The following is a 27,394-nucleotide window of genomic DNA, read 5'->3' on the forward strand; positions in this document are numbered from 1 at the left end:
TTTAAAATATTGTATGTGCAACAGTGGTTTGTTCCTTGGATTGTGGACCTCACGGCGTTTGCGCGGAGGGTGTGTGCCGGTGCGACGATGGCTGGACGGGGTCACTGTGCGACCAACGGCCATGCGACCTCCGCTGTCACGAGCACGGACAGTGTAAAAACGGAACATGCGTTTGCACGCAGGGTTGGAACGGAAAACATTGCACGTTACGTAAGAATTTCTTTTAACCATTTTAAAATCCTTTCGTGTTACGTATTAGTTTTGTTTAACATTAATGCACGGAAAATAATGTTTATTTTCTTTAAATATTCTTAAGAAACTTTATTTACATTCAGCCGGTTGTCCGAACGGTTGTTCACGTCACGGACAGTGCCTGCTAGAAGACGGCGTGTACCACTGCTCGTGCGCCGATGGCTGGGCTGGTACCGATTGCTCCATCGCACTAGAGCTATCGTGCAACGACAACGAAGATAACGACGAAGGTAATGTAACAGTTTCATTGTGGTCTTTGGTTCTTTCAAATAAATCGTATAGCAGCTTTCGAATACGGAAACGACGATTTGCCGTGCGATTGCTAGCGTCTGACGATAGCACTACAATTTTGAAGATGGCATGACGGACTGCTCGGACTCGGAGTGCTGCAGCCGACCGGAGTGCGCGGAGCACATCATGTGCCTCGCCTCTAACGACCCCGTGGAGGTGCTGCTACGCAAGCAGCCGCCCTCCGTCACCGCCTCATTTTACCAGCGCGTAAAATTCCTTATCGAAGAGAACTCAGTTCAAAGTTACGCGCACATGGACGAATATTCCGAGAGGTAAGTGCACCACAATTGTTTTCGTACACCAAATCGTTATTAAAATGTAAAAGATATCGTTTAGGTATAACATGTTTAATATAAATTCAGCGATATCTCTTACGCTTTATCAATTTAAATTTTATAACTGAGAGTCTTGCACTATAAAATTAAATTAAATTCTCATTGTCATACAGTGATATAAATCTTTGAGAGAAAGAAATAAAATTCATTCCATGATAAAATTAGGAAGTAGCGCACCTTTACCATTTTTAATCCCGCTCATTTTCCTCGACCTCTCCTGAGGATTTGGTGTGGTTATTTTAAGTTATCTCATGTAATTTATACATTTGTACTTTCTGAATTAATATTTATTTTACCATCTGGTGGAAGTGTTTTGATTTTCCTGCGTTTCGTCGCGTGTGAAATAAAGCAATTTTATTTGCAAGTCCCGCATGATTTTTGTTTTACATTTACCTTATTTTTTTTTGTTAATTTTTGTTTTTATTGATTTTATTTTTCACACCAGATCCGATGTGTTGTGTATTGTCTAATGTTTATCCCTTGTGTGTGTCTAACCCTACCTGTTTGTCTAAATAAAATAAATGCGTCTAATTGTGATATTAAATGGAATAATACGATTCAATAACGCTCAAAAGCTTCCGAACAGTTTTGTTTGTCTTCCCGTCGAGTAAATTAAACAGTTATTTTTATAAGGATCAACAAACTCAACTCGAATCATGACAGACTATTACTTAAAATAATGCGCCATGGAATCTAAATAATCTGAAATTTACTCGTTTTCTATTTAATGTTATTAAATCTGTTGTGATTCCAGTTATTATTATCGATTACAAAGGTTTAGTCGTTAAACTTTCGAATAACAAAATTAATAAATAGAATATCTGATATCTCGAATTTTAAATAAGACAAAGCAAAACTGAATAACAATAGTAGTCAACCCACCTCGCTTAATATGCAAAAGCGCCTAAAAAGTTTGTTTGCATTAAAACACGAGCCGCTTCACTATTTTGTTTCATTTGAAAAGTCTAAAGGTTATATTGCGTTCTGGCATTTGTTTCATTAAACTTTAACAAACGTAACACTTGACGAAGCGTCTGCGCGCCCACCATCCGGCAGGCTCGTCTGCCCCGTGCCCCCTGCCCCGCGACCCGCGCCTTGCCCTATAATGGGCCTTTTATCCGAGCTTAAATTTCTTTTTAAAACGCTTTCAAAGAATATAAATTAAAGTGGTGGTGTTGTTCTAATGCAAACGGGCTTAGTATTCGAGCCGGTACATTCGCAACTTAATTCGTAAAGAGCATTCAAAGCAAGTGTTAAAACGCAAAGTAACCAGTGTAGACGTGCGCAGTCGCCGGATTGCGAAGTCGGGGTGGTGTTGCACTGAGGGATGTAGGTATCTGTGTAGTAATCTGTCCTGTCTTTCTGTGTCCCTGTGCCGCCGTGTGTCCGCCACTCCTAGCGAGTTCTGGAATTCCTTTACACCATGGTAAGTGTCAGTCAGCCCGCCCTCGCCCCTCAGTGTTCAGTATCTGTCAACCTGTTCCCTTTTGTTGCGATTCCTGCATATGTGTGTTCGCCGGCGCCCGCCGCGTGTCCGCTGCCCGCCAACACACGACACGGTACGATAGGGCACGGCACGCGAACGGCGCCACTGATGCTTCTCAATTTTTCGTTCACTCCTTTGTCTGTATTCGTTTCATTCTCTATGTGTATGTAACATCTGTATGTCTGTCTTGAATGTTGCTTGTGGTCGGGGCAATGGTCATATTAAATCATCGACGGCTTAAGCCGGCAATTGTTATGAAAACTTAAATATTCATATGACTTGCCGCGACCACAATTGTATTTTGTAATGTTTATTGTTATCGTCTACTGTGCTTATGTTACTATAGCTCACATAGCATACTTTTGCTATACTATATAAAACTTAGGAAAATCATTTACGCTTTCACGCAGAACGTAATTAACACATTTCGGTAGGAGTAGGGCTTGTGAAATACGAAACGAGACGCGAACTTTATAACGTCGATTGAGCAAAATTTCAACGAACACGCAAATTTAGCTTCAAATAAACGTACCCTTTTATGTGTTCCTTACCCTTTGTCTGCGTCTTTCATCTGTGAACCAAACCCTTACCCCCTGCCCGAGCTCTCTATGTGTTTAGATCCTTACCCTCTGTGACTAACCGAAACACAATATTTTGAATGTTTACTTCATGACGAGACCGCCGCAGACTCGCGGATATTGTACATTACCACCATCGCTTCCATCAGTTGGTCATCTCTAACAACTTATTTGTATTATCACTGTGAAATTGGTGCAAATGACGTAATATATATCTTGTAGTCTTACTATAAATACTTACTTAAACATATTTTGTTGCTCTTTTCAGATTACTAATTCAATCAAAACTTGTGTTATATTTATTTGAGATTTTATAAATGTCTTTGAGTTTTAATGTTTTTAATATACACTTTTCTTTCAGTTAGATACTCAACCTGTTAACTACTTAAACTGTTTCTTTATTAACTTTTTTGTTAATCAAATACACTTGTACTATGTTAAAGTTTAACAGGGTAATTAAACATGTATTTTCTTTCAGAACATTAATAATGTGTTTAGTTATAGTAGATAGTATGGTTTTAAATAAAAACAGTCACATAATCCACGTAACAAAAAATGTGGTTGCCATTAAGTCGGTAGATACTCGAAGATAACAGAGAAACTTTTTACAAAGGTAGTGAGTTGTGAGCGTGCGCTATTGAAACGCCCTACTAGATTGCCGTTGATGTCGTGGTGCATTCATAAAAACAAAACACATACAAGTGTAGGAGCAATCAGTACGACACAAAACGACAGCGGTAGGCGGGGTGGGAAACAACCGTGGTTACGATCAGAATAGACGTGGAGAAGTTAACTCAGCAACGAGTGTAATGAGGTGATTTTATACAAATAAAAACGCTCGTTGACTCTCTTACGCAGATATTTGAAACTGGCAACTCAACCTAAGTTTCCTGAAGTAGTTAACAATAAAGTTCATATCGATTGCTGAAAACATTAATTTTAAAATCGGTTGAATTTCGAAATTATCTAGATTATATTCAAATCTTTTCTCTTTCAAATTTTACTATAAAACTATATAACGTATGTACTTCCTAAATGTTCTTCGGTTTGTTTTTTTTTTTTACACTTGGATATTTTTATTTAAATTAATTTAATTTCCAAGATTTTGCACCAATTTCCAGTGTGTGCAATAATGTCGTATTACTTATAAATTAAATAATAAAAGATATAATATGGTTTGTGTGGCAGCTGTAACATGCATTATAATATCTACATACATATCTGTCTAGATAGATTTCTGTTATAAACTGATTATTGTTTTTTTATATCTATACAAAAGTTAAAACAGAAACCTGCTCTAGATTTAGCTGACTCCTGATAAGAGAATGTGCAATGCTAAGAACTTCTTTTGTTTTTATTATAATTCAGTTTTTTATTTTCATTCTTTCACTTTCACAGAATTTACAACAAAATTATTAAACGCATTAGCACGAGAACTTCGCTCAGTTTGTGATCGGAGAAGTTTACAGGGTGATATGCTTCACATTTATTATTTAAACATTGTTTTCATTATTCAAGATAACTGATATATAATGTTATATAACTATTTATTTACTTTTACATTTAACATAAACATAGGTATGTATTTATGACAATTTATTTTTACTAAATTTATGTATATTATTCATACTTTAGGTCTTAAAGAAAAACATATAGAAAATAACACATATTAAAAATGGATTGTATTTTTTATATAACTTATATTTAGATACTATTATTAATTATAATGTTCAAATTAAAATTCCCTTAATTCGTATCCAAAGTCAATTCAATTGAGATTTCCAGAAGACATCTCAGCCACTGCGTTGTAAAGGTAACTTTAGTGTTTGTTCGAAACCGATATCATTACATTCTATAATATTACGAAAAAAAAAACTTTGTTAGCAGTTTTATCTCTGCCTACTCTGACAGGGTTAAAGGCGTGCTTTGGGTATTTAAATAGCCTATTATAAGTATCTACGTGGGGAAGCGGTCGATAACCCTATCGTGTTGTGGAGTTAATTGATTACTAATAATATTTGATAACCCAAAAATTGATAGCCTTTTAAACCTTGGACGCTAAAGACTAAAGCGCGTAAATGATTAGTTGTTCAATGCATAAAAAATATATTAAATCAAGTCAAATCTAAAAAAGTTTTGACATTTTCTTAGAATACAGTGTATATTGAACTGAATTATTGCAAAATTACGTTCCTAAAATGTGAACTTACTTTAAAAAAATAGCAGTAAGTCTATATGATTCTCACCCCAACTGTAAATTCAAGAAATTTAGCAAATAAATAAACAACAACAACTCACGCCCGTAACCCAGATGGGTAGGCACAGACTACAGATCTCTAGTTGGCGCGGTACTGACACAACTCTCCACCTTCTTCACCTTCTTCTACTTGCACAACGGTTCCGGGTGCTCTTAATACCGAGACAAATTCATTTGTCTGTATATTATCTTAAATAAAAAAAACAATATTTTAAAACAAACTATAAAGTTTGATATTAGTCAAATTTATGTATTCTGCATCAAATAGTTTACAATAAATCTAAATAATATTTGAGATTCCGCCGTATATATTTGGGAATCGTATTAATCAAATGAGCATCTCTAATTTAATTTATGCACACAGATGTTCGCGCAAGTTGTTTGTTTTATTGCATATAACGTTCGAATCAACCCGCAGCCGCATACAAGCTAAACATAGCACAGGAAATGTTTGTGATCTTAAGTTTGCTATCTTGGAAAATCTACAACAGGAAACTGTGCATCTAATTATATTAAATCTTTCTTAATCTTCAAAATAATCTATCCTGATTTATATTAAGTGTTTCTGAAATTCGTTTAGCACATTTAAGACTTCATTTAAATTGTAACGTTTCATTTAATTTCCTTTTTCATGTTTTTTTAGGCCGTTTAAAAATTTGAATTGTTTAGGAAATAGTATTCTTAACTTAAAGCGACTAGAATTAGCTAATGATATTTTAAAAAAAAACTTATACAAAAAATTTCTTAACAATATATCAAATAAAACCGATCTTTTTTTACTTTATTAACACTATATATACTATATGTATATTATAACTCTAATTTACAGATTTTATGTAAGCTGCACACATATCTATTACACCTACTTTAGTATATGTTAACATAATATTATATTTTATAACACGTTATTTTATAAACGAGTACACATGAATAAGCCTTTTAAAGTATAAACCAGTAACTATGTAGGTTAAATGAAAATAACCTGTGAAGCATATCGCCTTGTACGCTATACACTGCCCCCTGGTGGGAAACTGACAAAACATCCTGTGCAGCCGTGTGTCGGTGATGCGCGGCCAGGTTGTCTCACCACAAGGACTTGGCATCATCGGAATACGGGTTTCCGTCGACCGGGAAGCGCGCTTCGGCTTCACCCTCACTAGACAGGGAGGATGGTAAGTAGCCACCTATTAATGGTGCTCAGCTCAGTTACTTTTATATCATACAGTCTAACAAAGATCAAAAGCCTTTTAGGTTAAAAAAATTAACTTTTAATAACTAAGGTATTAAAAAATCATCAAAAGTAGTCCTTTTATGTAATTTTAACACAAGGTTACCCTTTTAACAGCTATAAAAAGCTAAATGGTCCAGGTGAAAGTAACGGAAGGCCGCGCAAAGCACAAAGTAAATGCAGCAAATACGAACAATTAAAACACAGCTTGCCTTGCCTTACTGTGGCCCCTTGTTTAAATACGACACTTTTACTCCTACTTTTATAATCCTTAAATTACCCAAAAAAGATTTATGGAATGTTATGTTTATTTTGTTAAATATAGATGAGAGTGACCATTTACTTGTTGAATTATTCTGTACATTTGATTGGATTGAAGTCAATAAAACATTTTGTGGATTCGTGTTGCCTAAATTATCCAGCTTTATTTAGACAATTGTTCGTTATTATTATACCGTTATAGTTATTTCTAAATATAACAACAATTTAAAATATGTACAACGGTTAACGATGTTGAAATGTTATAAATAAACCACGTTTGTGTGTGTGTGTACATTAATGTGTTATTAACATAAAAATACACAGCATCGCGTGACAAACAGAAATATTTGTACAATAGTTACATTCTATATGAATATTTTAACTAAATACTGGTTATGCGTCATTAATTTATTATAACCGTGTCCGAATCCCGACATGACGAATTCTTTCTACGTAATCGACTTACACGGCAGCCGGAACGAAAGCTTCGTAAACATGACTCGGAAGAAGGTTTTTAAACAAAAAGAATACCAGGACATTGACCTATCGTCTAACACAAAATAATACAAAGAACCCACCATTTAAGTTCTTCTTGTAGTAGTCAGACAGTCCTTAGTTGAAGAATGATAGTATCAAGTTATTTTATTACTATAGAAATACTACAAAACGTTATTATAACAAAGACCCTTCGTTGCATTATTTATTTTGATACACGAGAAGCCTGTAAGGGAAACTATACCCTAGATCATTTAATATACATAAGTTTTAACGGATAAGGTAGCAATATTTAAACCTGATATGAAACCAAAAACATTGTGCGATCTCTATAAAGCATGTAGAGCAAAAAATAGTATTAAATTTAAGCATTAACAAATTTAACCTACAAATTCCTGAGACGTAGTACCACAATATCTTCAGTCTGAAATTTTGCTTTATTATACTGAAGCGTAATTGTTGCGAGCATGCGCTCTGAAACTATTACGTAAAAGCTCTTATTAAAATGTAAACACAGTTGTAGTTAGTTTTGATAGACTTGAGCAGTGTTTCGAACAATTTTATAGTTTTCTTGACATACATTTTCTTAATCCTAATTAGAATGTTAACAATATCTAATTGGAACAGGAATTTAGGCAGCTTGTACCTTCCTAATAGATGTATCGTTGTGTCTGTTATTCGTATTTGTTAATTAATTATTTTAATGAGTGAATAATCTGCGTTAAGAGTTTATTAGTAAAGCAAAGAAACAAAAGCCTGAATTGAATTGTAAAAAAACTAAAAACCCGACTCTAATGGATAACATAGCGCCATCTATTGAATACAATGTAAAATAGATTTAAACTAAAAAAAAAACTATTGTTTTGTTTTACTTTCCTAGTTTAAAAATCGAATAAATGAAATTTTACAATGACTTTACTTATATGTTCTTCCTGTAATCCTATTTGCAACTTTTCCAGGTTCGATGTACTGGTGAACGGCGGTGGAGCAGTGACGTTACAATTCCAGCGATCCCCCTTCAAGCCTCTGCGCAAGACTGTCTTCGTGCCATGGAATCAGATAGTAGTGCTGCCTCCAGTGCAGATGGAACTCAGCGATGATAGCGTCAAAGTACCGACACCAAGGTAAAACAATTTATAAGAGAATAAATTACGACGACGAGTTATAGTGGTTTTTACAAAAAATTATGGATATTTGCATTCTACAAACTATATTTATTGTTCTCAAGATTATGTTCCAGGTTTCTTTTTCTGTTGTATATTTTCAAAGTATAATAATGGTCTTCAATTATAACAAGTTAACTTATAATAAAAAAATCTAGGTACTTGCGTGTGAGTAAATACACGTTAAATTACTTCCGAAACAAATGAACCCACCCTATACTTATATAAATTGTGCCATTATAAAAAGATTAGCGTCCTAACATAATAAAGCAATTAAAAATAAAATTGTATATACAGGGCTCCGCCAAGGCTGGACTGGTCGCCGATGCCACAGTGGTGGGAGGCGGAGAGGCCACCGTGTGCCGCGCACGACCACGAGCGACTTCGACCAGAAGTGGTGGCCATGCCGCCGCTAGCCTCACCCGCCGCTTCTTCCGCCACCACAACTACCGTCGTATATCCTGAAGCTCAAGTACGCTGCTTGCTTATGGTTCATCGTAGCACATTTATAATAATACAAATTGTTCACTATAAAGTTTTAAAACTAAATATTAGTCGACATAGCTAACGTATAATCCGCTATTCCAGATTGTGAGTGAGTCTATCGGCATCCCTGGCTCGTTGGTGCAGCTGACGTACCGGTCATCACAGGCGGCGGGCTACCTTTCGTGCGTGCACGTGCAGCTCACACGGCGCGTCGTGCCCGCCTCGCTCGCGCGCGTCCATGTGCGCGTCGAGATAGAGGGCTCGCTGCACACACATACATATGAAGCAGACCCTGATCTCACACATGTCTTCGCATGGAACAAACGGAACGTCTATAAACAAAAGGTACTACGTGTATTTTTTGCATACTTCTCCGTAATATCTAAATACTATTAAATGGTTCTTTATGGACGAATCAGTTACAAAAAATTATATGTAAACAATCTGTTTCATTCTTTCAGGTGTACGGGCAAGCGCATGCGAAAATCTCAATAGGTTACGAGTACTCGTCGTGCTCATCCATCGTGTGGGAGACGCAGACGGCGACTTTGGCGGGCTTCGACGTCGACATCTCAGACATCGGCGGCTGGGGACTTGACATTCATCATCATTACAACTTCCATGAAGGCATTCTGCAGAAAGGCGACGGTGCTTTGTTGCATCTGAAACGCTACCCTCGGACTGTACAGGTAAAACTGTTTAACTTCATCTAAACCCGTCATATCTTTAACAGTCCTTTGTAACATTAAATTACTAACATCAATGCAAATACTTGATAAAAATAACTCAATTCTCTAATTTTTTTAATTCCAGGTTGTTATGGGTACCGGTCTACAAAGATCTTTGGAATGTCCCGACCACTGCAATGGAAAAGCTGCAGATTCGCGCTTACTTACACCTACAGCGCTAACTTCAGGACCTGATGGATCACTTTACGTTGGTGATTTTAATTTAGTACGGCGCATCACACCAGAGGGCGTAGTTACCACTGTTCTTCAGTTAGAGTAAGCATATCTCCAACTAAATTATCTTAACTAATAATTTGTAAAATTTATGATGAAATCACAAAAATATAATTTCTTTTTCCAGAACTACACAGGTTGCGTATCAGTATTATATCTGTATATCCCCAGCGGACGGATATCTGTATATATCTGATTCTGAAAGACATCAAGTTCGAAGAGTATTAATTCTAGAAAAAGTCAGAGATCCATCAATGAATTCAGAACCGGTTGTAGGAAATGGTGACCGTTGTGTACCGGGTGATGATACTAACTGCGGGGACGAAGGGCCTGCAATCAAAGCGAAGTTGGCTCATCCTAAAGGTAGAATCGTAAACTAGCTTATTTATTGTATATTATATTTTACTTAAAGAGATGAAGTGGTAATAAACTACTTGTTTTTTCTTCTTTTAGGTCTAGCTATTGCAGCAGACAGAACAATGTACATTGCTGATGGAACAAATATTCGTGCAGTTGATCCGAATGGAATAATTCACACATTAGTAGGTCACCACGGTCATCATAATCATTGGTCGCCAGTTCCCTGTCGCGGAGCTATTCCTCCGTACGAAGCTCAGCTGCAGTGGCCTACCGGTGTAGCACTGTCTCCCTTAGATGGATCTTTATATTTTATAGACGATAGAATTATTCTAAAACTTACCGTAGACATGAAAATTAAAGTTGTAGCGGGTCAACCGTCCCACTGTCGTCTAGGAAGCGATGGCAAACCAATCAGTAAAACAACTAATAAAACAAATACGGAATTTAGAGAAGATTCAAGTCTTGGAACGATACTAGCCATAGGTTTCGCTCCTAATGGAATTTTATATGTAGCAGAGTCCGACTCCAAGAAGACAAATACAATCAAATCGATTGATCCGTCTGGTAAAATTATGCACTTTGCCGGTAAATTACAAGAAAATATGAAAGAATTAAGTTGCGAATGTAATACATCCCTTTCGGCAACGGTTATTCCAATGAATCCTCGAGATGAGGGAGCTGGTTGCCCTTGTAAGCTGAGTGTAGTTGCTGGTGACGAACCACCAACGAGTACTGAAACTTTACTATCGTCAAATGCCAAATTCCAAACTATTTCTGCTCTGGCTGTTACCCCAGATGGAGTACTGAATGTTGTCGATCAAGGTGATTTATTAAACAATTTTGTATTACTTACAATTCCATAATATTCTACTGCAATATCTAATCAACTTTATGTTACAGGTTCGTTACACATATTAGCATTAAAACATTACTTACCATCACATGATGAAAACGGAGAATTCCGAATCCCGTATCCTCCTACTTCAGAAATTTATGTCTTCAATCGATACGGTCAACACATAACCACGAAAGATTTGACTTCTGGTAAAACCAGATATTCATTCTTATATTCTAAAAACACAAGCTTTGGTAAACTATCTACTGTGACTGATGCCTCTGGTAACAAAATACAACTCCTCAGAGATTACAGTAATATTGTAAGCTCAATAGAAAATACTCAGGATCATAAACTCGAACTGAAAATATCCGGCATTGGGTACCTAACGAAAATAACGGAGAAAGGCACATCTGAAATAGAATTAGATTATGACGCTAATACCGGATTGTTAAACAGCAGATCAGGGGTAAGCATGTTTAAGTGTCGATTAAATGTACATGTTTTAAAAATATTTCTACTATTTGGTATTAATTTTTGAATATTTGTAGGCTGGAGATACTGTTATCTATAATTACGACGAACTGGGTCGAGTTACAAAGATAATAATGCCATCCGGAGAACAGGTTCACATATCTTCTGGTCTAGCTAAAAATTATGGCCTCGCCGTGACTGTTTCTAATCCATCAAGTACGATCCCTGTGGGAGTTGCAAAGAAATGTGAATATGTTTTACATGGCCAGTCTTTCAAACAAATCACTATCAACAATGGAAAACAAGTAACTGAAGGCAGAATTTACACAAACAACACTTTAGTTATTGAAACACCGTGGTCTGGTAAATTTGAAAGTATCGCCGCAGCTAAACATCCACTACTCGAGGCGGCTCTACCCATTGAAGCCGAGATGCTCCATATGTGGTCACACCAAAGTACTACATTCGGAGATGGATTAGTTAATAATATGTATTCCTTGTATTCTTTAGTGGGAGATGTTAGAAATCCACAACAGACCCTTAATCGGGAAATATGGGTCAATGATTCACGAGTGCTTATAATTGAGTTTGATCAATTCAAAAGTCGCGAGACGTTCTTCAACGCTGATAGAAACCCATTATTTACGATTGCTTACGACGTGGCTGGTCTGCCGCTGTCTTTCACACCGCATGGCGCTGGTGTACCATTAAATATTTCATACGATCGTTTCTATCGAATCAATGGCTGGAAATGGGGTGTAACAGAAGAGACATATAACTATGATCCCCATGGTATGTTGTCAGAAATAACAAGTACACAAGACGGTACTAAATTTATATACTACAACGACGCAAACCTGGTGTCGAAAATTACTTTGGCCAGCCAAAGGAATTTTAAATATTCATATGATAAGAGTGGTGGTTTGACACACGTTATTCTGCCATCAGGAACGAACCATTCATTCAGCGTGCAGCCATCCATAGGATTCTTAAGAGTAACTTACAGTCCTCCGGGATCATCCAAAAAATACTTACAACACTACTCCCACACAGGCGAGTTATTACAGACAGTATTTCCGGGAGATGGCGCTCGTGTTATCTATAGATACTTTACAACAAATAAGGTATCAGAAGTTGTCCATGGTGACGGACAAACACAAATACATTACGCAGAAAACAGTGGACTTCCTTCTGAAATACTTCACGTTGACAGAGATGTAGACTACAGATGGGAATCTACATACGCTGGCGGCCTCTTAATGGAAGAAAGATTAGATTACGGAGCTAAAACTGGACTCAGTAATGCGAAAATCATTTATGATTACGACAACAATTATAGAATAATATCAGTACAAGGACGTATCGGTGGACAGACTCTTATACCTCATCATATTGTTTACAACAGCAAAACGGGTGCACCAGAAATATTGGGTCAATTTACAGTATCCAAACAAAAGTGGAACGAGACCTCGGTTTACGATGGGATTGCAATGTTCTCGCGCGTATTGAATGAACAATTTTTAGAAAAAGAAGTTACAGTAAATATTCATCGCATGGAAGTCTTTCGGATGGAATTCTCTTACGATAAACATGGAAGAATATCTCAAACCAGAACTCACACTAGAAATGTCGGTGTTAATACTTACACAAATGTTAAAAATTATACTTGGGATTGTGATGGTCAGTTGACCGGACTGGAAGCTCAAGAACCCTGGGGATTCAGATATGATGACAATGGAAATATGTTATCGTTGACATACAGAGGTAACACCATTCCTATGGAGTACAACGACATGGATCGAATAATTAAATTTGGCGAAGGACAATACCGCTATGATAGTCGTGGCTTGGTATCACAAAACGCCAGGGAGGAACGCTTTCAATACAACTCCAAGGGCTTACTAATTAGAGCAACTAAGCGAGGAAGATTCGATGTTAAATATTATTACGATCATCTTGATAGGTAAGAAAAACTCCTGCATTCATGTCCTAAATTTCAATTTCCAACAAAAGTTTGGTTAATATAATATTTGCTTCACAGGTTATCGACAAGAAAAGACAACTTTGGTAACGTGACTCAGTTCTTCTACACAAATAAAGAAAAACCTCATGAAGTCAGTCATATTTATTCGCCTCGAGAAAACAGATTTATGACCCTAGTTTATGACGACAGAGGGCATCTGATATACACTCAGGTTAGCAATATTATTTCACTATTTTTATCCAATTCTGCTTCAACAAAAAGATTCGTATCTATTCTAATATTTTAACGTTATAGGTTGCTCGACACAAATACTACATAGCAACTGACCAATGCGGTACCCCAGTTATGGTATTTAATCAATATGGGGAAGGTATTCGAGAGATTATGAGATCTCCCTACGGACATATTGTTTACGATTCTAACCCTTACTTGTACCTGCCAGTTGACTTTTGTGGAGGGTTATTGGACCAAGTAACATCCTTAGTACACATGGCCAATGGAAAAGTGTACGATCCATTAATTGGTCAATGGATGTCACCGCTATGGGAGAATCTTATCGAAAGAATACATAACCCAACGCAATTGCATCTGTACAGATTTAATGGGAATGATCCTATAAATGTTCGTCCCCAAAACAAAAAGCCAATCGGTAAGTATGAAAAATATTAAATTTTATCAGACGATAGATATTTAGAATAAAAACTGATGGTCTCTTTTATTGTTTGCAGATCACATGTCGTGGCTTGAGTTACTGGGTTACGATACGAAGAGCCTAGCGCCGCAGCTTTATCCCGATGAACTACCAGGAGGTTCCGTTATGCCCAGTATTCCTCGTGGGCGTCCAATATGGGGATCCGCTCCAGTGGACAGCAATCCCGGTTTACCGTCGGCTATGTCGCTACTCCCGAGCGTCTCTATTGAATCTGGTTTCTTGTCGCACATGTCCAACAAAAGAATAGCTGACTTTAGAAGTCTATCCATACCGGCCATGTCAGCACTCAAAACTGATGCTCTTAATTTGGCTCCAAAAAGAATAGGTTCTGATTCCGAACCACCATTTGGACGTGGAATTCTGGTGTCTCGAAATTCAAGAGGCCGCGCCGTCGTCACCACTGTACCATCGGCAAATGCCATCTATCGAGATGTGTACACTTCAGTTTTCAACCGATCACATCTCCTGCCATTCTCGTTCGTGGTCCATGGAGACCAGCAAGACGTATTCTACTTCGTTAAGGAGGACACATGGCGCGCGGCCGATGACAAGCAGCAGCTCAAACGCATGCAAGGCAAATTGAATGTTACTTTCCATGAAGTAGCTGAAGGAGGAAGATCCTACGCGGATGTAAAAATTCATGGACATACGAGTATCGTGAACCTGCGGTACGGCACCAGCGCCGAAAGAGAGCGACAGCGGCTCCTGCATCACGCGCACGCGACTGCGATCAGAAAGGCGTGGCACCGGGAGCGCGAGGCGCTGCGCAGTGGGTTGGGCGGCTCGTTAGACTGGTCGGCCGCGGAACTGGACGAGATACAAAAGGCGGGTTCGGCAGCGGGCTACGAGGGCGAGTACGTGCACGACGTGGCGCGTTACCCCGAGCTGGCCGAGGACCCCTACAACATCCGCTTCGTGAAAAAGCGCAGCGACCGCGCAGAGCGGCGCCGGCGGAAGCGCGAAAACTGCCGCGCGCCCTGGTGGCTCTCCCGGGACGACCTCTGCTAGTGAAATGCCGCCATCCATATGCCAAATCGTGTGAATGTAATTAATTGTCGTGATTGATAGGTGAGGAATGATTGCGTGCGTGATAGTAAGATATATTTTGTAAATAGTCTCTATTAATTGTTAATTGTTGATGTATGTATGTACGGTAGACGCGAATCCCTATCGCTATGTAAATATTAAATTTTAATTTGCAGGGAGAGAAAGGACCTTTTGAGAGGACTGATATAAAAATAAATGTAATGTATGTATAAATAAGACGATTTATGTGAATATGAAATTATTTATACTTATTTATCGGTAAAAAGCTTCGATTGTGTCCAATGTTCTTATAAAATTTAGATGAAGACTATTTGAAAGAATAAATAAAAAGGCATACTTTTTTAACCAAAACGAATGTGAAGTTTTTGTTTTACCTTAAATCCTTCAACTGGAGATGTACGGTAAGTTAACACCAACATTTAGTTTTCTATTAAACTTTCATTAAGCGTAAGACTTCACACTATTCAATTAACAAAAGCTATCCTATAGGTTTCCACTGTTGAAACACCTTATAGAATACCTAGAATGAGTAGTAAAACAATATGTTTTGTACAGGTGTTTCACTAGTGAAAACTCTACTGTTATTTTATTATAGAAAGCTATATCAGTGACATTTCGTACGTACAGTTGTTACACATGTTACTGGCTGACAATATTATTATTGTTTACGAACGCATTTTAGAAAGTTTTAGCGTTTGGAAATTTTATAGCCAGTTTCAGATCCAATAGAATTATATTATTATCATTATTCAAATATCTTTAAGCCAAATATTTTAGTGAAATAATATAAAATATAAAACTTCCCTTTAATTATACTGACCACAATTTTTCATATATATACAATCTACTTTTACACATATATAATAAAATATTAGCAAAATCTATGAACGAAATAAAAACGTTTAAGGGTAACAAAATTAAATGAAATATTTTGTAAAAGTTTTTTATTATATTGTTTGAAATGTCAATATCTGAACAACGCATTCAAATTAATTTTTACAATATTACTTTTTTTTACAAAAAAAAATCATGTCAACACATTCATATAAATTTTTTATGATACACATCTATGCAATAAACACAAGAATGCCTATCACGTCTTATTATATTTACATTAAACTATGTTAGAACAAAATTACTTAGTTGACAGATACCGATAAACTTTATACAACCATCGTCTGCTTTTATTGTGTATAAAAATCTCCATTAAAAATATTTATATACAATTTATTATATCTTATAAATTAACATTTACATTCGGATATAGTTTTTGAGTTTTTTTTTTTACAAAAAAACAAAAGAAACACTACATTGAGCTACTGGGGGCTAGATAAAGTGCATACGCTTTGAAGCAATTCTATAGAGAGATTCAAAAAATGGAACTGACACGCGACAATCACGTGACTTATCGAAAATTATTGTCAGTTTCCATTTTTGATGTTCGTTATAGAATGGCTTCGGAACGAATGCACTTTGTCTAGCCTCTCAGGTTCGTAAACAAATGAGATCAACATTACGCACGATACTAATACATATTCCGCATTTTGTGTGGCTTTTGTGTACACATTATATTCCCAATGAAACCTTAAATATTGTAAACAATGAATACAACGCGGCTATTGTAAATTCCAAAAAAAAAATACAAAAAATCTAAACCAACTGAAAAAAAAATTATAATTTATTTCCGAAAAAAAACCACTCACATAATCTACATTAATTGCTATCTATATTATACAATTTGATAACTACAATTTTCAAAAAAAATATGAAATAATCTAATAGCCGCCATGTTTGTTTTACAAAATTTAAGTGTTCATTTGAAATGTATATCCCATTTCAACAATCCAACATTACGACATTGTTTGAACAATTAAAAATGTCAAAACAGACCAATATTATTAAGAACAATATATATATCGTTGCGATTTAAAAGCTTTAGGTTGTATGCTGTTTTTACAATTGAAACAATAATATTACAAGACTTTATTCCATCTCAGTTATTCAACTCACAATAAAGGTTTTTAATTTCATATGCGGACAAAAAATTTCACCATTTTCAGCGTAACACGTAAAATGCTTCAGTATTACTTAAATAAACCCAATTATCTTAAATTGAGACTCTTCTAAAATCATGATATTATTCACTGAGTTTATTAATTTCCAAATAAAATATTGTTGATTTTTCATTGACCATCTCAATCTCTACTTCACTAAACGCATATGCACAAAATACAAACTTTTGAGGTTATAAATTGCATTATTTAATTAAAATACTTAAGAGTCCATAAAAATAGGAAACAGACAACTTTTTCATAAGAATGTTAGTTATATATTTAGTTTATGATACCGCACTAACCCTTGATTTCTGAGACCAAAATCTCTAACTGTCGCACGCGACTCCGTCCGCGTGCATTTAAAAAAAAACTATTGGTCGCAGCGTAATGTTATATAGCTTAAAGCCTTCCTCTATAAATGGACTATCCAACAAAACAAGATTTTTTTCAAATTGGACCAGTACTTCCTGATATTAGCGCGTTTAAACAAATAAACTCTTCCGCTTTATAATATTAGTATAGATCAGTCTTTCCCAAAGTGGGCGATAACGCCCTCTTGTGGGCGCTGCAGGTCTCAAATTGCGAGTTATAGTAAAAGTTTCGTTTAGAATTCTCCATTAATATACATATATAGGTCACAATAATTAATTAATTTAATTTGAAGTTATAGTGGTTTTTAAATATGTGAAAATATGGGGGCGCTAAAAAAATATTTATTCTCAAAATGGGCAGTCGACAAAATAAGTTTGGAAACCACTGGTATAGATCATCCCGGTCATTGTCAAAACAGAGAAAACAATATGTTCTAAACGTAGATTTTGATCACAGAAACCAACGGTAATATATTAGAATTACATGCAACAACAAATTAAATGGAAAAATATTCCCATATATTAGTGCAAAAAACATTTCTATTATGAACACATACACATACAATTTGAACTGCAGGCGCTATTTACATACATATTTTACATATTTATATGATACATATATACAAGTAACCACGCCAGTCAAATTTTATAATACATCTAACTACTAACAAGTATTTACATCAGTATAACATTAGCTGTGGGTCTCTACTCCAAAAAAAACATATTAAAACGTGTTACCGTCATTATTCTGTTGGGAAAATAAGATAACAATTTATTTTTACCCGACTGACAAAGAGGGTAATGTTTTTCGCCAGTATGCAAGTTTTATATGTGATTTTTTTTTTACGACGGCTTAAAGCATAAGTCTTTGAACAGATTTTGACGAGTGGGGTGACATTGAATTCGTCTTCTTCACTAGAGTGTCGTAATAACCCATATATACCTATAACATCAACACAAATATATAGTTAACGTGAAGGATGCAATTTAAAAAAAGTTCAAAATCGTGGTTTTAAATCGTAAACAATAGATGGCGGTCAGTCGAGTTTTTAGTGTTTTAATATTAAGATTAGGTCATCTTATAGACATTTCCGTAGTGTTAATCCGCGGTAAAGAGTACTCAGTGGTATATCTCCTAATTTTTTTAGGGAACAAGTCGCCTTAACCCACTTTTCCGCACATCTACGACATATTTTTAAGTTACATTTGACAATCGAAACTCAATCAGGGACTGTATTATGATGAGAATGTTAGTCAGTTATACAACAAGAAAAGAGAGACACGATCCGTCTATAATTTGTTTATTTGTGTCAACGATAAGAGCTATCCCTTGTTTATTAGACATATAGACAGTTTTAGTAAATAAATACGTTAAATAGTTTTCATAAAATTATCTATTTGAAACCATCCTCGGTTGAATTCATATGAAAACTATGACGCCAAGGCATACACGTGTCCTTCTCTTACTCCACGGATGTTATATCTTTTTCTCTGTCGTGTAACGTTATGCGCATAACCGTGACGCGTCCTTGAAATATTAGTGGAGATTTATAGTAAAGCCTAACTATTCACTAGTACCACATGAATTCTTAACGAATACTAAACTATTATTGTACACTTTTCTATACGATTCCAAGTCTTGTGCGAATATTAAAGTTTCAAACAACATTCTTATGCCAAATTATATCTACAAGTATAAGAATGGGCTTTAAAACATTGCAAAACATCTAATATGGCACCTGTGTATAAAATTATTGTATTTTTATATGTCCCTAGTTATCATATAATCTTACTCTTAACAGATTTGCGTATTTTTATATAGACTTCGTTGTTAATTCATAAAATAATATTTTTCGAAAAATATTCCGACCTGAGCTATTTTTAAGGGCAACCTTATTAGAATTAATCTTAGAACAACCGAGAGCTTGCAGGGAATTGTGAATGGCGTAAAATAATTGACATAATAAAAATTTGGTTCATGTGGGTTAAGGAACTTCTAAAGGTTACAGTAATACAACATCGAAATCGTTTTACAATTAAGATAAGTTTTATAAGTTCAGTACATTTTTTATATTAAATTGATTTATTGATTGCTTTGACTTTTTTATTTAATAGCTCTTGGACTATATTGGTACAAATAAATATATTATAAACTTACATAAGCAAAACATACATTCAACAACACTTTTCCCTAATATCATATAATTGCTACAATATATTAAATTGCTCCTTTTCACTAACCGTAGATATCATAATATGTAATGACTAAATATTAGACCTTTTAAAAAATAATTCATCAAAATCATGACAAAATAACAAAAATTACGACACAGATTGATTAGAGTTGTATTTAAATTGCTTGTTACAAGAAAACTTTAAAAATAACTTGTGAATTTTTTTTTTTTACAATAAGTACAATATACAAAGTTAAATGTATTTTAACCATTTCTGCAAGAATAGGCAGCACTACTATATTAATACTGATTATACATAAAAGCACCCAAATTATTTATCAATTTATTTTTACAGTCATTTATCTATGCGATTTATATTAAAATCATGAAAACAATCTCTAGGACTCTACAATAACAAGGCAATGATAGTTTAATAAAATAGTTGTATAGATAAATAAATACATAAATATAATAAAATGTTAAATTATTTAAACTTTCGTGAGACATTATAATAAACTTATATAAAAAACGGCTAAAACACTCACGTATTATTCGTCCGGTGGCGGCACCGACTAGTTTAGAGCACATCAGGGGCCCCAGGGTTAGTGGGACTGGTATTATTTTGCGGATGTGAAAGGCACGCGTTAGTGAGCTGGGGGCCACGTCCGTGAAATAATACTAGTCCCACTCACCTTGATGAAGGGCCCTCTATGGGCTCGAAACTAGTCGGTGCCGCCACCGGACGAACATACGTGAGTGTTTTAGTCGCTTTTTATATAAGTTTATGATAAAATATTACTACGCGTGCAGAATAACATAAAAATGTCTATGTCTTATAACTTTTACAGAGAGCGATGAAGCTTTACAAAATTTGTGAGTTATAATTACATGATTCATGCAATTTCATGATTCCTTTTTGGAAAATTTAACATCGCTCTGACGTTATCGGACTAATCGCAGGTTTCCGAGACCAAAATCCCCGTTCAAAAATTATTGTCATTTACTTTGTCAGAGTTAATGACAGGGATGACGATATGTTTTTTAGAGTTTTTAGTCTGAGAAACCAACGGTAATAATTGTTATTTGAAAAAAAAATGTTGCTTGTCCGATTTTCAAAATCAAACATTTCATCGTCAACTTTATAATATCATCTTGTAATCAGAAACGATTTAATTAAGTACCATATCTTACAAGCCGTCGATTTTCTTCTATAAAAACAATACTAATATTTACAATTACAAAACGAATCGTAACAAGAAATAAAATTTCCATTTATTAAACGCATCGGCGTCATTATTTAATTTTGTCATGGTACAACGCTCAACGTCCGAGTTGCCATACAAAAATATTTACACCAATTCAAATAGATATTTAATTTAAAATTCAGACTAATACGAATAAAAAAGTCGACTTTTTCAATATAAAATCGGACGCTTTCACATCGATTTTATTGTTACTACAATTTTTACACATAAACTCGTGTTGCGAGTCGATATCATTGAATTGTCAAGTTAGTAATGGGCTACATTTCATACGCAAAAGTGGCATACATAAAAGTCCGAATTGGAAATGAAAAGATATACTTTGGTTTATGGTTATCTCTAAAAGAAGAATATCTGACCATAGTCATAAAGCCTAACTTTTTTTATTACAATGGTGCCAGCACCTGCTGTCGAATATCGCATTAGAAGACGCCCAAAAACTAAGCCAACACATTTGTGACTTTTATTAAAAAAAAAAACACATGATTGTGTAGATTATATAAAAAAAAACATCGGTTAGTAATCACGGAATATATGAAATTAAAATCTGTATAATTTGAATCTACAATTATTTATATTAAAATATATTTAAAAGAGCAACTAATGGTAACATTTGACATTTATAGTGTAATGTCGACATTTTAGATTCATATCCAAGTTTTTGGGCAAATGTAAGAATCCATAGTGTCTTAGTATTTTATCGTAAAAAGACATAAACAATTAACGTTGAGTTATCAGAGAGATGTTTTCTACCTCCCCCATGTGTTTATTTTTACAGGGGAATGAAACAGAAAAAAAAGAGTTTTAAATCAAGGTTCAGCTGTTATATAAGTAGGACACCCAAAAACGCGAAAGTATTAAAAATCGTGCTAGGAACTTCCTTGTACTTTATAATCTAATTATAGCATAACAGTCGTTATACCTTTAATAATCAGAAAGCTTTATTCCAGCGCAACAAAGGCAAGAGAGTTAAAAAGAAGTAAGATATCGGAGAAGCAATATTAACACCTATTGTTAAAAACATAAGGATCACTTTGAATTCTTACAATTTACTTATTTTCGTGCACATATATACCTGATTTTGATACAAATCGTATAGTCTATTTAGTTCTTAATGTTCAGTACATTTCAAATCACTTCACATGCGTAAATTAGTCTCACCAACACAATTGCTTATCGTTTTGTTCTATTTTATTATAAAATAATTTAACTAATATCTGCACATATTTACACTTTATTCTAATAGTTCGGCAGTGAGCTTTTATTAAAGTATTTACTATGAACTGTCCGGGTTCGATTTCCGTCTCACTTGATGCGGGTTCAATGCTTGGGTCTGTGTTTGTGTTATAAACTGTGTAGTGCCTGGAAAATAATATTTCATATTTATTTCTAACTAAATAACCAAATAGGCTCAGGGGTCAAGCTCTTTACTTGCAATCTGTAGGTCCTGGGTTGGGCCAATGTGTTTTTCGATTTCCGATTTACATATATACATTTATCTGACTTGCGGTGAAGGAAAACATCGTGATGCAACCTGCATGTCTGAGAAGAAATTCAAAGATATGTGTAAAGTCAACCAACCAGCACTAGGCCAGCGTGGTTGACTATGGCCTAATCACCCATAAATTAGGGTAGACTAGGAGCCCCTCAGTGCACGTATACTGAGCTGATGATTAATGAATGAAAATAATCAAATACCCCGACTGACTATACCGTAATGACACTTAGGGTATGAATACGAAACCAATGACATCTCACTCATGTAAATCGGTAATACTTTTTTGCTTCAGATGAAAAAGGAACTTACATATAAATCAGTCGAATAAGAATAAACATCTTTTCCACTTTAATAAGGTTTAGGAAACATAGTAAGAAATCTTACTAATATTATAAATGCGAATATTCGGATAGATGCATGGATGGTAACGGCTCAGCGGATCTTACTGAAATTTGACATAGATGTAGTCGTAGTCTGAAAGAATACGTAGGCTACGCATAAAAATAAGTCTACCGACCTGGTGTGGGTTGCGGCGGTCTGGTAGGTGTGAGCGCAGGCGGTCCGGGTGATGGTGCGGGGGCGGGCTGCCCGGGCTGGGCAGGGCGGGTCAGCCGCGTCCCCCGCGCGCCCCGCACCACCTGCACCGCGCCACCCCGCACCGCGCCCTTCACGCCCCCCGCTGACATTAATTGTGCTGGATACAACATACATAGTTACACGTACAGCACTTTGACACAAGGGCCCCAAAAACTTAACGTTGACAAATTAAAAATGCAAAAGTTTGAATGTATGGATGGATGTTTGCTAAATATCTAGTTGAGATCTCCAGAACGGTTCAACGGGTTTGGATTAAATTTTGCCCAGGCTACTACTATTAGGAAGAAAAACCGACACAGTGCCGGTGTACTGGCGCAACACTAGCCTTACTCAAATTTTCAACGTTTATGTTTCCTCACTAATCATTCTGATACTTGACTTTGTAATGAAAGCAGGCCACTCGCGCCAAATGATTCTAATTAATAATGTCTAAAACTACTTACTAAGTTGTTTTTAATACCGTGCGAACGAAGTGGCAGGCGATAGCGAAAGGAATAAAAACGCTTGGAAATCAACTAACTTCTAGTATATTCCTATCAGCCATACTGTTTAGTTCTTAGTAAGCAATATTATTATACTTTAATGTAGAAACTGACTCACCTATAGGTAAAGAGAGTACGGAGGGTTGGTTGGTGAGTACCACAGAAGTGGTGGGCGGAACCGATACTAGCAGTCCGCTGGGTGCACCAGACACGTTTAATGACAAAGAAATAGGCGCTGGTAGGCCCGGGATTTGAACCTGTACGTTCTGCAACCCTTGGATACCTTGCAAACCTTGCAGCGACGTTAAACTCAAACCCTGCAATAAAACACCAAATCCATCTCTTTGATTAATAGAACATTTCACTATAAAAAAAAAAAACAATAAAAAAAAAACACACTTGACGTTTTAGATGCGTTTTTTCTGGTAATTTTTTGTATAATTTTGAATACATTTCGAACGTACCGATTTACTATTTCATTATTTATCAAACGTTTGTGACCGTATTTTGTGCACGTATTTTTAATCCATAGATTTGTAATAATATCGTAAATAGATAAATACAGATAGTGAAAAGCCCTTATATTTTCAAACATGCAAAGCATTTTAAAACGTATTTCGGACACAACATTTAAAAAAAAATATAAAACAGAACTCAATTGCAATTAAAAACCAAAAAAAAAGGTCACTGGTAAGGTAGACCGAAATATTCTACACATCATGCTACAAAATGATTCACCATGTCTATTTACGAGATTAATAAAACATCTATGGTCAGAACGACCTAACCTAATTAGCCAATTATGCATCTACGCGTCCCATCGTTAGTCAAAACACAAACTCAAAACCAAAAAAAACAAAACTTGAAAATCGTAGTCATTTGAATTATTAATAGACTACGAGGTTTAATAGAAAGCTACCTGTAAATGGCATACAGGTTGCGCTTGTGTCGCGGGCGTGGGTTCGGGGCCCATTAGCCTCTCTAACAACGCACTCTCACTACTAGACACGTTCGTCGACTCACTGTCACAAGTGTACCCACTCATAACCTGCAAAAGACACTACGTTTCAAACATACCATCGATAATACCATAAACAACGACTTCTTTTTTCTACTGAAACTGACATTTTGCTATTTTCGTGAACCATAGACTAAATAAGATTAACTGGAAGGAAACAACGATAGTATTCATTACTTTATAAATTGTTATAAAAATTATACAAGCCTAGTTAATTAATGTTTAAAAATGTTATATATTTATTATAGATTAAATTTTTCATTGAACATCTACGGATTGTACGTTTTTTTCCTTTCGTAATATTTTCAAAGATATTTAATTTGAAATATGTTTTTTTAACTTGGACGATTGACGTAACATTAAGTTGTTTTGTTCTTTGACAATCTAGTGTAATAAAATTAAAAACTTATAATAAAACGACAGTCGTTCATTTTTCTTACTAGTAACATACCCATAAAATTGGATAATTATATTTTATAATTTGTTTTTCTTGATTTTCGCATCCGCGATTAATTCTACGATAAAGATGAAGAATATGAATAATTTTTTAACTATTTTCATTATAAAAAAAATGCATTTGTCGCTTTAAACGCGTTCATCTCAGTCTACATTTCTGATTTGATGACCTTTTGAAGATTTAAAAATCCATTGATTACAGAAGATCATAGACATTACGTTATAATACTTAGAAATCACCCAGAAACAAGTAATCAATTTTAAAGTAAATTTAATTTAGTAAATATCTATAATAAGAATTGTAATTACCTGTTGAGTATATGTAGGTATGGAGTGGGAGGCCGTGGTGGTAGCTATGAGGCGAGCACCAGATATTGAGACAGTGCGGCCGAGCAGCTTGTGGGCGTCGATGGCGCCTTCTGTAGGCGCGGTGTGGGCGGTATGCGTCATTTGCGCGCCCTGCGTCCCGTGCGTCATGGCCGCCGGCGCACTGTTCAGCAGGTTCAGTATCGTTGCATTGCTATTTGCTGTGCTCACCACAGCTTTAGCTGCGTTTTGACTTGCCGCTGAAATACACAAAAACAATAATTGCCATCTAATTCTATTTAAAACAATTACTCACTGACATCTATAAATGGATTGGCTGTAAGAGGTACTATTTTGTGCCTATTTGATTTTCGTCTTTTTGGCGCTGCGGGCTGTAGCGGTAGTGTTGATTCAAACTAATTAAATAGATAATTAACTGTCACGTAACATCATTCCGTGTCTTAATCGGAATGAAACAGAACCTGTCATTTACAAGCAATCACTAATCTATTTATATAGATGAGTGCAGTCCTAAAATATAAAAGGATAAACCTTTTATATTTTGAAGTTAAATTATTACCTTGTTGGAACTGTTGAGCTGAATTCATAAGACTAGTGACAAGTGCGCTGATGGCGGGGTTCGTTGTTCGCGGCTTACTCGCAGTCGCCTTCTGCTGTGTAGTCGATGTATTCGTATATTGAATATTCTGTACCTACAAATACAGAAGGTAATTAAATCAATGTCACCCTAAGTTCATAAACAAGGACATCATCATCAAGTTATAACTTATTGAACCTAGTTTCCGTGTTGTATACTCACCTGCGATGTCCCAGCAGAAGACATGAGCGGATGCTGTATATGTATGATGGCGGACTGCATCTTCTGAGGGTTAAGAGGTTGGGGCGGATTGGTCAACTGTTGCGCCAGTAACTGATTTGTTGACGCTTGCGACGAGTGGATATCATGCACCTTCGAATTATTGATACATTATTAAATAAATATTTTATCAATATCGTAAATGCGAATGTTTGGATGTATGGATGGACGGATGGAAGTTTGTTAGAAGATATCTGCAGAAAGGATGCAACATGGCGTAGATATAGAGCATAGTCTGTAAGAACACGTGGGCTACTAATTATTTTTTTTTTCGGACGGAGTCGCGCGCGACACTTAGTGTTTAAATTTGTATAACTAAAACTTGAATATACCTGTGGAGATAGGCGAGGTGTAGTCGGCGAAGGTTGCTGCTTGAGCGTCACTTCGTTAGCGACCACAGCAGCTGCGGCTACGTTGCCCACGTTGCCCACGTTTACATTGCCCACGGTGCCCGCAGGCACGCTGCCCACGGCGGTCACGTTGCCCACGGTCGCGACGTTGCCCACCACAGTGCCCACAGTTGCGACGCCGCCGACGTTACCCACTTGTTGTAGTTGAGCCTGCTATTACATTTTTCGTTAGTTTCATTAAAGAAAATAATTGATTGATTTATTATTAAGTAAATTTCGATACTAATGTGTTAATTAATCTAACTAATAATTACACCTTCACATATGTGTAATACACATATGAGAAAATTTACCACTTAATATCTCCACTAACCAGAATGGGCAGCTGTCTAACATTTGCGTGGGCGTTGGGCGTGGGCGCTACTGCGGACGTCCTGCAAAGCAAATTAACAACTTTTGGGTCACATTTACTTCTGTGATCTTGGTATCAATTTGTCCACATCAGTACTCTCAAATTTTGAACTAAAAGTCTATAGTCGAAGTTTGTATTTGGATGTACAGTCAGCGTCATATAGATCGTAACAGACAAGATATGCAAATATATAGGTACATCAAAAGTAATCAATTATATCGGTACAACAAAAGTCCTCAAAATAATAGATACATTCACCCTGATCAAATACATCGGTACATACACAGCGTCAAATATATGAGTACATGCAAGATGCTCATAAATATCGTAG

General features: G+C 35.8%; 2 protein-coding genes across 6 annotated transcripts in view; one reads left to right on the forward strand and one right to left on the reverse strand.

Annotated features, from left to right (window-relative positions):
• Nucleotides 1-15,552, forward strand: part of Ten-a (Teneurin-a transmembrane protein) — a 53,845-nt gene extending 38,293 nt beyond the window's left edge. For 4 of the 5 annotated variants that reach the window (XM_013319772.1, XM_013319774.1, XM_013319771.1 and 1 more), the window contains 17 exons: nucleotides 25-210; nucleotides 336-482; nucleotides 608-815; nucleotides 2,278-2,304; nucleotides 6,252-6,371; nucleotides 8,143-8,307; nucleotides 8,644-8,818; nucleotides 8,935-9,177; nucleotides 9,294-9,521; nucleotides 9,646-9,836; nucleotides 9,922-10,157; nucleotides 10,248-10,976; nucleotides 11,055-11,458; nucleotides 11,541-13,426; nucleotides 13,505-13,658; nucleotides 13,742-14,096; nucleotides 14,176-15,552. In XM_013319772.1, coding sequence (XP_013175226.1) covers nucleotides 25-210; nucleotides 336-482; nucleotides 608-815; nucleotides 2,278-2,304; nucleotides 6,252-6,371; nucleotides 8,143-8,307; nucleotides 8,644-8,818; nucleotides 8,935-9,177; nucleotides 9,294-9,521; nucleotides 9,646-9,836; nucleotides 9,922-10,157; nucleotides 10,248-10,976; nucleotides 11,055-11,458; nucleotides 11,541-13,426; nucleotides 13,505-13,658; nucleotides 13,742-14,096; nucleotides 14,176-15,167 — 6,446 coding nt within the window. In that variant the 3' untranslated portion in view covers nucleotides 15,168-15,552. The remainder of the gene's footprint in view (nucleotides 1-24; nucleotides 211-335; nucleotides 483-607; nucleotides 816-2,277; nucleotides 2,305-6,251; nucleotides 6,372-8,142; nucleotides 8,308-8,643; nucleotides 8,819-8,934; nucleotides 9,178-9,293; nucleotides 9,522-9,645; nucleotides 9,837-9,921; nucleotides 10,158-10,247; nucleotides 10,977-11,054; nucleotides 11,459-11,540; nucleotides 13,427-13,504; nucleotides 13,659-13,741; nucleotides 14,097-14,175) is intronic. The other variant, XM_013319775.1, reaches the window with a different exon arrangement.
• A 6,096-nt stretch (nucleotides 15,553-21,648) lies between these two features.
• LOC106123593 (transcription factor Spt20 homolog) overlaps nucleotides 21,649-27,394 on the reverse strand; it is an 11,632-nt gene continuing 5,886 nt past the window's right edge. Inside the window, exons 11-18 of the mRNA XM_013320002.1 lie at nucleotides 26,634-26,864; nucleotides 26,245-26,394; nucleotides 26,005-26,137; nucleotides 25,428-25,684; nucleotides 24,564-24,692; nucleotides 23,763-23,961; nucleotides 23,083-23,259; nucleotides 21,649-22,429 (exon numbers count right to left, since the gene is read on the reverse strand). Of these exons, the coding sequence (XP_013175456.1) occupies nucleotides 22,344-22,429; nucleotides 23,083-23,259; nucleotides 23,763-23,961; nucleotides 24,564-24,692; nucleotides 25,428-25,684; nucleotides 26,005-26,137; nucleotides 26,245-26,394; nucleotides 26,634-26,864 (1,362 nt within the window). The 3' untranslated portion in view covers nucleotides 21,649-22,343. The remainder of the gene's footprint in view (nucleotides 22,430-23,082; nucleotides 23,260-23,762; nucleotides 23,962-24,563; nucleotides 24,693-25,427; nucleotides 25,685-26,004; nucleotides 26,138-26,244; nucleotides 26,395-26,633; nucleotides 26,865-27,394) is intronic.

This window comes from Papilio xuthus, unplaced genomic scaffold, assembly GCF_000836235.2.
Source record: "Papilio xuthus unplaced genomic scaffold, Pxut_1.1 DF826115.1, whole genome shotgun sequence".
Classification (NCBI taxonomy): domain Eukaryota; kingdom Metazoa; phylum Arthropoda; class Insecta; order Lepidoptera; family Papilionidae; genus Papilio; species Papilio xuthus.